Raw genomic sequence first — 13,294 nt, forward strand, 5'->3', positions numbered from 1 at the left:
GGCATTTCAATAATTAGATAAACAAACAAACTTGTGGGCTGAAATCAAACACAGATTTCCTCTGGCAGGAAACATACTGCAAATAACAGAAAAAAAGAAATTAGAATTATAAATGTGTTATATTTTGACTGATGCGGTAATTATAGTCATAATTACTATACCGAATTTGGTATTTTTTCTGAGTGAGTTAATTTTCTTATTTTCCTCCTATCCCTCAAATACCTGAACCTCCTAAAATTGAAAGAGCTATTTATAGTGAGCTATTTTTAAGATTTTCTGAACATGGATACCTTTTACAAAGGAAATAAAAAGCATGTACTTAGAAGTATTTTGTATGATATAATGGTACACATGCACCTAAGGGAAAAATAGTAAGATTATATAATAGCCTAAGAAGATACTACTTATTTCTTTGTAATCTAGTAGTCATCTGTTGAAGGATCTCTCAAGAGCAATCTTTACCCACAGAAGGGATACAGTTACTAGAAAAAAAATACTTTAAGTTGCTCAAATATGTAGGAATGGATGGGTTCAGAAGCATTAGAAGATGAAAAACAGATTTCCAGGGGGAAGAGGCAAGAAACTGCCACAAGAAAATTCAAGTGCGAGTTTCTGTAGCGTTGCACATTAAACGAACCCATGGTTCATTTGGAGAGGGGGAGGAGAAGCAGGCTTCGGGAATCACATGTCTTTCTCCGGCTCTTAGGAATTACAATAGCTATCCCTCTGCCACACAGCTTGCAGAGCCAGTGTAAATCGATAAAAAAAAAGTTACTTTTGCACCTAACTTTTTTATTGTTTTATGAGTTTTCTGATGTATTTCAGAACTATTCCCTCTCATCTGTCAGTCCCACAGCCTTTCTCCCATGAAAACTGGAGACAGCTTTAAAACATACGCTGTTTTAGTCTCTGGGACAAGCCTCAGGCCCAGGTTTTCCTGCAAAATGGAAGGAAGCAGCCTCCAGTCACCGCGAGTGGGGCGAGAGGGCGTCGCGGCGCTCTGGGAGCAGCAGGCGGCCGCCGGGCCCCGGCCCCGCCCCGTCAGGCACAAGCCACCCCTCGCACGGGCGGCACGTGCGCTCGGGGCACGACGAAGACTTTTATCGACTTTCTCTCCACGGCCATTCTACTTATTTCGATTTAAAAACTTTGCGTTGCCGTTCTCCGCCAAAGGGACGGCAAAGCAGCCGGCGGCCGCCCTGAGGCGGTAGCAGCCACAGGCGGGCGGTTAGGGCCAGGGACGGGGTCCGGGCCCGGTCCCAGTCCCGGAGGGCACCCGGTGCGGCGTCGCTGCACGGGAGCTCTCTCGCTCCAGCAGATGCCGGCAGTACGATGTTCGTGGCCGGGAGCCCCCGCGGGGAGCCAGGGGCAGGCGGCCGCCTGCTCGCTCCGCACCGGGACGTGGACACCTCCGTCTTCTGGGAAAACGGCAAATCTCCTCACACGAATCCCCGGAGGACCAAGACCGAAGGGCCCCGCGGGGCCACACAGGGTGTCGAAGGGGCGACCTGCGGGGCCGCTGCCCACCGCCGCGACTCCATTTCGGGCCGCGCGGTGGCCGGTCCTGGTCGCCCCACGCGGAAAGGCGGCGCGCGTGCGCGGACACGGAACCGTCACCAATAGAGGAGCAACGCGTGCGCGAGGGCCCAGCGAGACATGCGCCGTGCGGCCCCGGGACGGCCCTCTGCGGGGAATTACGGCCGCCCGCGCTTGCCGTAGAGTGGGCTGTACCAATGCCCTCTCCTCAGGCGGGGGGGGGAGGCGGCGTCGGAAAGTGACGGTGCGCCGAGACTCGTCGGCCCCCGCCCATCCTGTCGCCGGTGGGGAGAGTTCGAGGGCGGCGGGACGCGGCGCGCAGCGCGGCGGGGTGAGGCACCGGGGCGACGGCAGCGCGGAGGGCGGGGGGCCGCGGGGCCGCCCCGTCCCTGGCAGTGGCGGCGCCGGTGGAGGGGCGGGGCGCGAAGGAGGGGGGGGTGAGCGACTTGGGTAATGGCAGCGCTGTGAGGACGGAGCGGGGCAGGGACCGCGGCCGCAGGGCAGGGAGCGAGGGAGGCCGGCCGGCGGGTGGGCGTCGCTGACTCGGGGCCCCTTGCCGCCAGGTAACCGCCCTCGCCCGCCCCGTCCGGGAGCGCCGCCGGGCTGAGGGGAGGGAGCCCCGCTCTGGAGGGGGAGGCGGCGGTCCCGGTCCCCGTCCCCGCGCGCTGTGGGCGGCCGGGCCGGGCCGGGTGCGTGTGGGGGCGCTGAGGCCCTGCCTCCCGCCTGGCCTCCTGCCCGCCGCCCCGTCCCTGCCGGGGGTCTGCTGCTCCGCCGGGCCCGCCCCGAGCACGGTGTTTGTGTGGCGGCGCCCTCCCCTCCGCGGGGGGCCGGGTCCTGCCCTTGCCCGCGGGGCGGGTGTGGTGCGGGTTCTCCGGCGGGGCCGGTCATCTCCCCCTCCTCCCCGCGGCCGGTTTCGTTTTTGTTTTGTTGGGAGGGAAGGCGGGGAGCGCTCGTCCCCTGCCCGCGGCCTGCCGTGGGGAGGGGGCCGCGGGGAGCAGGGCCCTCCGGAGCGCCGCTGCCGGACGGGGCGGGGGCGCCGGGGGCACGGGGGCGGTGGCAGGTAACGCTGTTGACACCGCGTTTGAGGCGGGTGCTCCTGCCCTTGGCTGTCCACCCGCCGCTAGCTCGTAGGGTTTTTTTCTCGAGATGGGTAAACAGGTTGGAAACTTGGGGAATGTTCTGACGCTGGCCAAAACCCTACGCTTATTTGCGTGAACAAATATATTCAGTATGACAGCGGTATGTTCTAAAGAATGAGGCGATGGAAGCAGCATCCTTTCATTATCCTAATGTGTAAATATGCTTCAACAATATCTGCTTACCTTAGGGCTTGTCGAACAGGTATGGTTTCCCACCCCCTTAGTATAAACCCTAGGGTAGATATTCTGCTGTGCTGTAATTTTTACCATGGAGGTTACTTGCATCAGTACAAGACATTTAATACTCTAAGCCGGTGTGCTTGTGCACTGCAGGCACTGAAGCACAGCAAACCCCCAAAACCCCAGTGTCTTACAGAAAAAGTTATACTGCATTTGTTAACATGTCTATAAAACAAGTTTAAATTCATATTAATGTGAAAGCTGGAAGAGAATGCCAAATAACAGTCAGCTCTGTCTTAAACTATTTGACAATAGAATACCTTTATAACTATGTGGATGCATAGTGCTTTATGTATTATTAGGTTTTAGTAATACAGCATTGCTGATTCTGTGTGATGTATTGTGGGCAGGACTTTTTCTTCACCCTTCCTTCCTCCCCTTGCTTTTACTTATCCGTGAAGAAATGGTTCTTTTACTTTGTAGATACCATGTGTGCTTCAGAGAGAGCAACCTATAACGTAACACGCAACTAAGTATGACTTCATTACCACAAGAACTTTTTAGCATTCTTAAAATGTTTGTGGACCGTGATTATTTTTTCTTGGGGCCAGCTGAAAATACTCTTGTATTTTCCAGAAGAAGAATAATATTAGAGCTTTTAGAAGACTACTGGGTTTTGGTTTTGTTTTCCTGGAAGTGAGCTCTACTACTGTTTACTTCCACTGAGGTGTATGTTTCAGAGAAACATACATCAGTTTGTGTTTTTCAGCTTACTTTCTCTGGTGGATATCTGTTTCCTTTGTCAGTTTTCACTGATTTTCTGTGTAGTAAGCTGCTACTGACATGCATGGATTGAAGATTTTTTTTTTTTTATTTTATTTCCAAAAGGGGTAATAGCCATGTTGCCGATATAATAACTTAAATGTTTCTACTGAACTGAAAGTATTTATGCATCATTTACTGAGCTTTTAGCTCTTTTTTAAAAAAGTTGCCTGTTCATAAAACTTCGGATAATACCACTTCCTCGATATTACTTAGTTGCTACTGAGTTTCTTTATGAAATCAAAGCAAATGTGGGTTGGGTAATACATTGGTTACATTTTAAACGGAAGCTGTTGTGTTGCAGGTAGAGGAGAACAACCCGCTGTGGTTCCCGAATTAGCTGTTAAGGAGCTTGGTTAGTTAGTCAGGGTGGCATTTTGCATGCATGCAGTGTAAAAGTTGCATCTGGTTGTGGGTTTTTCGTTGTTGTTTGTTTTGTTTTGTTTTTTTTTTTTTTTATTTGTTTGTTTTTCTTAGACAGAGAAGCAATATATCCTGCAGTTTGAGTGAACTAATCTGCCAGAGAAAAATTAAGAGCCAGTAGTGGTTAAAGTAGTAAGCTGGTTGCTAAATATTTTTTTATCATGACATTAGATTTTTTTTCTTTTAGAGAGTTGTGCCTCTTGTGCTAAAAGTCTGTTTGTCACTAATTTCTCTTTTCCCTTTTGACCTTGAAAATTTGGGGACAGAAGTTAATAGTTACTTGTCAATCTATTTAAAATGAAAATAGTATTCTTTCCGCTTTTTGTTTTAGTCTTACAATGTCCTGTTTCTGAGCAAGAACTAGACTTGCTTTGTGCATGGAATGTCACACATCAGGTCCTTTCTAGATTAGGTGCATAGGATAGAGGCAAACAGAAACAAAGAAGAGGCCTTCACAGTTGTCTCTCAGGACCTCTCTTTTTAATTGTCTTACTTTTTTTCCTAGTTTTATTTCAGTAATTTACTGAATAATGGGGGTTTTTTTCAATAAATGTCTTCCAGTATTTTTGATATGAAAATACTAACACAGCTTCTGTATTTTCAAGCCATGTCTTATTTGGAAGAATTCAGTATTTGTCCTGTTGCACAGTGCAATAAGCTGCACAAGCTCTGCATAGTGCTCTGTGTTTAGACGTGTTTTCTTTTTGTCATCCTGATCAAAGCTCTTGGGTTTTGTGGCTTTTTAAATATAACACCAAAATTGTCTCATGAAAGCTTAAGGTGAACATAGGCTACAAACTGACAGTAGTAATTTCAAATACTCTGGTAATACGTTCAGTGTGTTCCTGCCCAAAATTTTCCCAGATACAGCTGAAACAGTCTTTGCATAAAAGTGAACAAACAAAATTTACAGGAAAGTAGTTTTCTTCATATGGCACTGTTAAATCGGCAATTTGGTAAGTTGATGAACTTCATGAGGCATGATGTTGTTAGATTAATTGGTGTTATGTTATAGACTATTCATGCAACATTAATGTTTCATTCCATAATGTTAAAAATAAGGACTTGTGATCTTGACTTTGGAGGGTGGGGAAGTGAGGGTGGGTGTTCTTCATGTTGCTGTATTATGGTGGTGCAACAGTGTACAAAGTTTAAATTGAAAATTTAAAAGGAAATGTATTTTTTTTTAAATGATTGTGCAATGTTGTCTGACACATTTAATTCTTCTACAGATTAACACTAAAGCCCCACAATGTCCTTGAAACCACGAGTAGTTGACTTTGATGAAACATGGAACAAACTTCTAACAACAATTAAAGCTGTTGTTATGTTGGATTACGTTGAAAGAGCAACGTGGAATGATCGCTTCTCGTATCCTTTAAGTGAAAATCTGACTTAATGTGTTTAGCATGGAGTAGGCCTGTGTTATGTAACAGTTTCAGTGGTCTTGATCAGAAACTCGTTGTAAGGTACCTGTTATTAAGCCTGTGGGTCAGTGGATATGTTGAAAGGGATATGGAATTCTGCATATCTGGGAAGTATTCTATGTGAAAATCACCACAGTAATAAAAAGTAAACTGGACTGAGTTTTACTCACTTTGAGTAGCTCTAATACTTAGCTTATGCTGTAGCTGTTCACAAAAGTACGTGCATTGAATTTCCCGTTCTGATAATGGTTTTTCATGTATGCTTAAGTGTGTGCGTAGCAGGAGAAACACCTAAGACAGAGAATGCACATCTTTAAATTTGGGAGTGTGGGGGGTGGTGAGGTTGTTCTGTTTAAAGATGTCTCCCTCTTCTTTGCACTTCTAAGTGTACTGATGACTACCATATTAGACATTTCTATAGCAAGGGTTTATTAAAAAGCCTCCTTCCTTTCCCTCCACTGTTGTTGCCTCTCTATTCCTGACAGTTAAGCTATGTTTAAAAATAATTACTCTTTGTAGCTGTGATTGTATGGTCTTGCTGTTCAAGTCACAGCTTGTACATATATTGGTGTAGTGAAAGGTTTGCCTTTACATGTAAAATGGACTTGTAATTTTTTACAAGATTTAAGTTTCAGTGAACTTCTTTTAAAAGAAGTGTAACTGTTCTAACCAGTTATACTGTGCCCTGTGTCTATGCATTCATTAGCCATTACAGTGTGGTGAATAATTAGAGAATTTTAGGAGGCTTTGCAGCTGCTCCGCAGCAATTTGACTGAGTTTGGTTTAATTATAGGGGAGAATAATTGCTTAGACTTATTTATTGATTTGTTAATTCTTCTGGGGGGAAAAAGAAGCTCCTGATAAGATTCTTAGACATAGATTTATTTTTTTTTTTTCAACATAAGCTTATTCTGTGTGCAGGAGCTAGACTTTAAAGTCCCTTTCTGAACGTGTTACCATTGCTCAGAATTGCTTTACCATGTGCCTGTGTTTGGAATGTGTGCATGTGTATAAATACATAAAAGAAAAATATAGTGTCTTGTAGTCCTTGTGGAGCCTCTTTCTATAGGGCAATAATCTTTAAGGAGCTCTGAAATTCATTTTAAAACTTTAACTCATTTCCAGGGGCATGACTCTTCACTTTGTCTTGGCGTCAAGTTCAAATGACTCCAAAATTTACAGACTATTTGAATTAATTAGCTGTGTGCTTATGTACTGACAAATTGTGCTATAGTCATTCTTTCTAAGCAGCTTTTGGGAATTGCATATTTCAGTCTTCAACAAGTGGTTAACGTCTGTAGCTTGGAGCTCTAAACACTTAAACAAAGGCACCTAAAATAGTTCTAAATCTAAAATAATAATTGAATGAGATGTTGAATTGATTCTTTTTGTCACACTGGTCCACTTAGAACTTCTTATGTGGAGGCCTTGAACACAAGTCTGTTGTTGATTCTCTTTTTGGGATTTACTTCAGTTGATTGAACAACAGAAAGGGAATGCTTATGAATAGCAGGCTCTGGAAGCAGTCTTGGAAGAATCATTTGGCACTTAATTCTTAAGACCTTACTTACTATCATCTCGTAATGATGTTCCTTGGAAAGTGGCACTATTAGTGCCTGATTTGGCACAGGCAAAAAGCCTTTTGGCTTACTCTGTATGGCTGAATGGCTTGAGGAGCTTGTGTGACTTGTAACTTTCAGCTTAAATGTTGATTGTTTAGTACTTCTACTGCGTTTAACCAAACTGTTGTAATGTAAACTGCTCACTAAGTATTCAACAACTTGGTGAAACTGGTAGTTCTATGGTAGCTAGTGTATAAGCATTTTCCAGGTTTTAAATATATAAAGAAAACCAATGATACATTTTAGGAAGATGTGGCATTTAAAAAATACATCTTCTTCTTTGTTAGCTTTTTCTTCTCTGTTAAATTTGGTTTAATTGGAGTAATCTGTTTCTAGACATCTACAGGGATTTTAAAGGAAATGTCATAGTAAATCTATTTTTCTTGCTGCTTCATGAGCACAATAAAAAGGTGACAAATTATTTGATTAGTCGAATACAGCGAAGAATCACGACTTCAGTCTGCATCAGTGTATTCGAAGAAGTGTTTGCTTTCTCTTGTGCTGCTTGAGACAGCTGAGATCAAATGGTGTATGCAGACTAATAGTATTTTAGGGGTGAGAGGCTTGTACTGTGCATATTCCACTTCTAAAACTAGTTTTTGCCTCACTGCTTCCCCAGAGCTTGTTTGTCTTGAATAAAGTGTTTTCTTTGTAACTCTCATGGTAATGCTATTGTTAAACATAGATTATCTTTAAATATAGCTTATATCTCAAACTTGAAATGCTAGAATGGCAATGAGCTCAGAACCACAACCGTGTAAGAGTTAAAATCATCTGGAAAAGATCACTTGAAAGACCATATGTCACTTTATTTAAACTGTGAGTCATCTGGAGCCACCTTTGACCTTCAGATTTCCTTTAAGGTTCTCTGCAGAAAGAAATGTTTCTGCAGTTGTTTCATTGTCTGGTAAGCGAGTGACAGTTATGTCTCTCTATTTGAGATGTTATTTACAATAATTTGGTTATTATTAATGCTTTGTATACCTTTCAAGACTTTGCTTCTAAGTCTTCAGTAGGCTAGGGGATGCTCTTTAACTTAAGAGGCTGATCAAGCTTGATTGGAGAGTGGTAGTTCATCTGTACTTTAACTACCTTTTAGCAGTAGAACTTTTTTGAACGGGTAGAACATCAGGATCTTCCTGTTGTTGCCTTGGGAGGAAGTAGCCATACTGCAAAAAGAATTATTTTAAAAGTATGCAACGTGGCCACCTGCCTTTTTTCCATTTTTCTGTATGTTTGTTCTCCCTTCTCTAATTTTCTGTTTTAAAAGGATCCTATGATGAACCAGAAACTTACAAACGTGTATATTTAATATAAGATCCAGTCCAAAGAGAAGGAAGAGTAAATGAAGTTCATATGATCATGATTCTTCTGACTATGAGTCCTCAAGTGGTCTATGAATTTTGATTCTGATATAGAGGAAGACTGACAATCACAGAAATTTTCCAAAAGCTCTACTTTGGTATTCTAGAGAAAATCTATGCAAAACTTTCTATTAATACATGGTCTTAACTAGATGCTTTTTTAACCCCGAGGACAATATTTGTGAGCTTTTATGGCCTTGGATACAGTATTTTCTTGTTGGTGGTAATTTTTTTTTTTTTTTTTTTCATTAGTTTGGAATTGCTTCAGTTTCCCATTGCTGGGTAATGCCCCTCAAATAGCAACTACTGGAGCACTTAAATTGCACTAGGCTTTTGATGTTCTTGTTCTCAACACAGAGTGGAGGCCTCTAAGCAGCAGTTTGGCTTCAGCTTCCTTTGACCTTTCTCACCCTGCAAAACTACGTGCTGGACTGGAAGGACAGATGGCTTTCACCATTAAAGATAAATTATTGAATAGTAAAGGCTTCTTCCTGATCTTCTAAGGGACAGCAGCACAGAAAAAAAATGTGCTTTAAGTTTATGGAGTAAAATACCAGTGGTGGTTAATGATTCATCTGCTGTGAAAGGTTGTTTTGTTGTTTTGGTTTGGGTTTGTTGTTGTGTTTTGTTTTGTCTTTTTTTTTTTTAAGATTCACAACATTTTGAATGCTACACTTCAATTTGGATTCTGGACTGAAAGATACAGTTAGATGAATAAACTAGTACAAATTGAGCAAGAATGTGAACTTTCTGTAGCAAAGCTGTTCTGTAATGTGTTTTTGAGACTCGTGGTAGCTCTTTTTGTATATATCCAAAGAAACTTAGTATCCAAGAAGTAGAATTTGGTGTTGATTTTTGTCATTTGGATGATATAGGAAAGTGTGTGAGGTGCCTGTTGAAGTACTTCTGGGATGAAGCTGTTAGTTTAATTTCAGCAGGTATGCAAACTGAGCATCGGATGTCAAGGAAGAAGACTAGATTCAGGTTTCTTCATTTGCAAGAAAATTTGATTGTTCTCTAGAATAAGGAAAGGCATGTTTGGAAGAGAAGCATTTTCATGAAGGAGCACAGATGCTGTTTTCATTCTTAAATAGGTTTATTACAACTAAGAAGCTTGTTTACAACAGTCGGGTTATCTGGACTCCTAACTGAAGCCTAGGGCACAGGCACTAGATAAATTCAGAGATATTTGTTTGCTGCTTTCGTCAGATAAGCTGCCATTATGATGTTCTTGTGCAGGTGAAGACTTCTGGTTTCCTCTAACTTCAAGTTCTTCCTGTAGCAGAGATCCATTATAGTTTTGGTGATTCAGATAGTGTAGTTGTGGATCTAAAGAGAAAAAAAAAAAAGTTGCGTTCCCTGTGCTTGTGAGTAGCTTACAAAGATTTCTAATTCTGGAATTTACTTTCTCAGAAATACCTTATTTGCATAGTGAAGAGGCTTGTGATCTGAGTGATGTTGAGGATACATTCAACTGTGGACCATCCTTAGACTGACAAAATTTATTTGGGGGGGGTATAAAAAAAAAAATTAGAAAAAATTGTCTTTTACAATCTGTTTAAGAAAACCTTTCATTCACTACTAATATAATAGTTTGTTTTGATATTTTATTGATCATAATTTTGTAAGTTGGTGTAAGGTAATGCTAGCTACTGTTACAAAGCAGTGACTATTGCCTCTTTTGTTTGGGTTTCCATTTAATTCTTCTTGCCATTTCAAGGAGAATTCTGATAAAAATGATCTATATGGATGAAATAACTGTACTCGAGATTAGACTCTGATTAGAGTCTCTGCGATTGCAGTTGCCAAATAAAAGTTTTTTTCCATTTAGTTGTCCTACAGCAGTATCTTCTCTGTTTTGAATAGCATCAATATAAAAAATGAAACATGCTTTTGGGAAAAACTGTGATGAAAGCTTGACATTGTTCTGTAGACTGAGCAGGTGACTTGTCAACTGTCCTTATGTCTTCTACCTCCTTTTACACAGGCATGTGCTTTTTTAAGGTAGACTAGAGGAAAGCAGATCTTGTGTCTTATCTTAATTAAAGAGCTTACCTTAAAAAGTAATCTATACTAAATAATTATTTCTAGCATGGGTGGTTTTATAAGGTGCCTAAACTTAGTAGATAAGCTTGATGTTTTAAATAATTTTTGCTGAACTAGTTTATTTCCCACAGTTGTTTACCTGAAGCTTGACTTAATCTTTGCTTGACTTTTCTGAAAGCAAAGTTCTTAATCATAAATTCTTTTCCTGACAAAGTGTCTTTTAAAAAAATTGATATAAACCTTACAAACCAAAGATGTAGAACTGCAGGATACTTCAGGGACAAAACCACCTTAAGGGGTTTAACTGTTTGCTGCTGTCCATTTAAGTGAAAAGTATAACTGTTTTGTGTGGCTCTGATCTAAACACGATTACTGAAATTACAACAGTGGTTAAAAATATTATGTAGTTTTTATATCCACACCAACATTGTGATGACTTAATTTCCAGTGTCCCACAAAATTGTTTTAACTGTGAAGTTGGGAGGAATACAGGGATAGTAAATTGTTCTGGACTTGGGGGAAGAAATCTTGAAGTCGGCATCACTTCATGTTTGCTCTGCTCCATACTTGGCTAATCACATTCTTAACCTAATTAGTGCTTCTTTCCATTATCCAAAAAGGATCTGTTTCACATTGGCTGCAGATACAGAGGAAGAACTTTGGTTGAAAGCTGCTATTTCACTTTGAGATCATCATATATTATTCATAGATGGCAAATAAGTGGTAGAAGCCGTGTCAACATGGGACTACCAGAAGTTCCACTATCTCAGCCCTAACATGCCCTCACCTTCTGCCACTTAAAATTTATTATTGATGCTGAAAACTAAGATTCTTCACAAATCAGGACTTATACTAATTTCAGAAAGTGATCCATTTTATCTTTTGTGCTTCACAGTTAAAAAAATATCTAAAATGCATGTGTGGAAGAAAAAAAGGTTCTGTAAGTCTTAAATTTTGTTGATAAGTTTTCACACTTTAAGCAGATACAAACCTTGACTCTGAGCCCAGAGACATTTATGCTTTGTGTGTGGCCTATCCTGAACCTCTTGGAGAGAGACTTTATACTGAGACTAAAATTTTTTTGGAAAATCATGTACGCCATTTGCACAAGGTAACCTATACAGTTACTGATCTACATGTAGGTATTGTTTGTCCTATTTTGACTTTAGGGAGGGGTTTTGTTTGTTTTGTATGTGTGAAGGTATGCAGATTTTATGAGACTAAATCACAGATGACAGAGGTCCAGGGACAGAATGTATATCTATACATTTGGCATACGCAACTCGTACCGCACAACACAATGTAGATATATAGATATATGTCTATATGCAACCTAAAAGAAAGAACTTTCTTTTTAAGCCAACAATTATTGTTTATATTAAATACTCATTGGCTTGAAAAGTAAGTGCTTTCTTTTCTGTTGAATGCTTGTAATCAAACACGTTACAGAAATGTCTTCATTTTCCAAATGTTTTATAGTTTGTCATTAGCCTTATGTTACGGTGTAAAAGTATCTGCTCCCTTGTCTTGGAAACTGATTGTATATATTCTACTAAAGAAAACTTCTGAAATATGTGGGAAATAAAACAACAAAAATGCTTGGGACAGGAGGAAGTGATGACAAAGTACTTATTATGACAAATAGCTATATAGGTATACAAGTATTGGTGTGAATTAATTTCTCTTTCATCAGCTAAGACAGCTAATTTCAACAGAATCATGATTCGTCATGTTGAATATATAGGATGGATGAACAGTGTCTCCTTGCATTTCAGGAAAAAGAGAAGTAGATTTAAATAAGATGTCTCCACCTGTCTTTGGTGTCTGTATAGGGAATGAAGAATTGCAAGTTCTGAATAGTACTTTGAAATGGCTTGATGCCGTTTTTTGAGCTTAGGTACCTGTGTATTTGCCAGGTTAGGTTGGGTATCTTAATAGTTAGTTCCACTGGTGGCAGAGAGGATACATCTGACACTTTGGTAGACTAAATCAGTTTACTAAACTGGCAGACAATCCAGTCAGAAAAGTTCTTCCTCATTTATTTATTGTGCTGAATGACCTAACTTAGGATCATTAGACAGGTGCCAGCACTGTAGAAGCTGTGGGAAGGAGTGGAAAGCATACGTGTGTTTTTTAAATTGCCTATCCATGATTTGTCTTTGAATTAACGTTGGAAAACATTAGCAAAATTCATACTGCCAAGGAAAGCACTCTCCATTCTGTTTTGTCTACTAGCTTTCCTCTTTTACGTTATTTTTGCATAGGCTTCTTTGCTGATTGAGCCAGTGTTTAAAATTAAATACTCTAGAGAGAATTATAGTTGAATTCCTAGGATCTCATCCTCCTTCATAAATCATACTAATTTGTTTAAATTGTTGAACTTATTCCTTTGAAGTATGAATATATTTTGAGAAGTTCAGTACATCAGCAACTTCATAGATAATTCCCTTAAATTCCAAAAGATTTGGGCCTAGATTTACAGAACTTAAGACGTGTTTAAGTTTGCACATATCTGCACTTCGTTAAACTTGTTTTATTCCAGGATTCTTGGTAAGTATAAAGGCTTGTCTAACCAGTAAGGTATACTGATTTTAAGCAGTTGTAGTTAGGCAACTCCTCCACTGTGCATGTGGCTGCATGAATTTAAAATCTATCTGTGTCAGCAAGGGAATAGTTATACGAGTTATCCCACCAGTATGACGTGAGAATATGAACCATGCTTATTCAAGCAAGTA

The 13,294-nt window shown here is 40.7% G+C and overlaps 1 protein-coding gene across 2 annotated transcripts in view; it reads left to right on the forward strand.

Moving 5' to 3' along the window:
* Positions 1–1,827: 1,827 nt before the first annotated feature.
* The window catches only part of CUL2 (cullin 2), a 51,924-nt gene continuing 40,457 nt past the window's right edge, over positions 1,828–13,294 (forward strand). The window contains exons 1-3 of one of the 2 annotated variants that reach the window (XM_082480101.1): positions 1,828–1,867; positions 5,333–5,471; positions 11,568–11,670. In XM_082480101.1, coding sequence (XP_082336227.1) covers positions 5,353–5,471; positions 11,568–11,670 — 222 coding nt within the window. In that variant the 5' untranslated portion in view covers positions 1,828–1,867; positions 5,333–5,352. Of the gene's footprint in view, positions 1,868–2,009; positions 2,100–5,332; positions 5,472–11,567; positions 11,671–13,294 lie in introns of those variants that run through there. The other variant, XM_082480100.1, reaches the window with a different exon arrangement.

This window comes from Vanellus vanellus (assembly GCF_965231255.1).
Source record: "Vanellus vanellus genome assembly, chromosome: 2".
Taxonomy (NCBI): Eukaryota; Metazoa; Chordata; class Aves; order Charadriiformes; family Charadriidae; genus Vanellus; species Vanellus vanellus.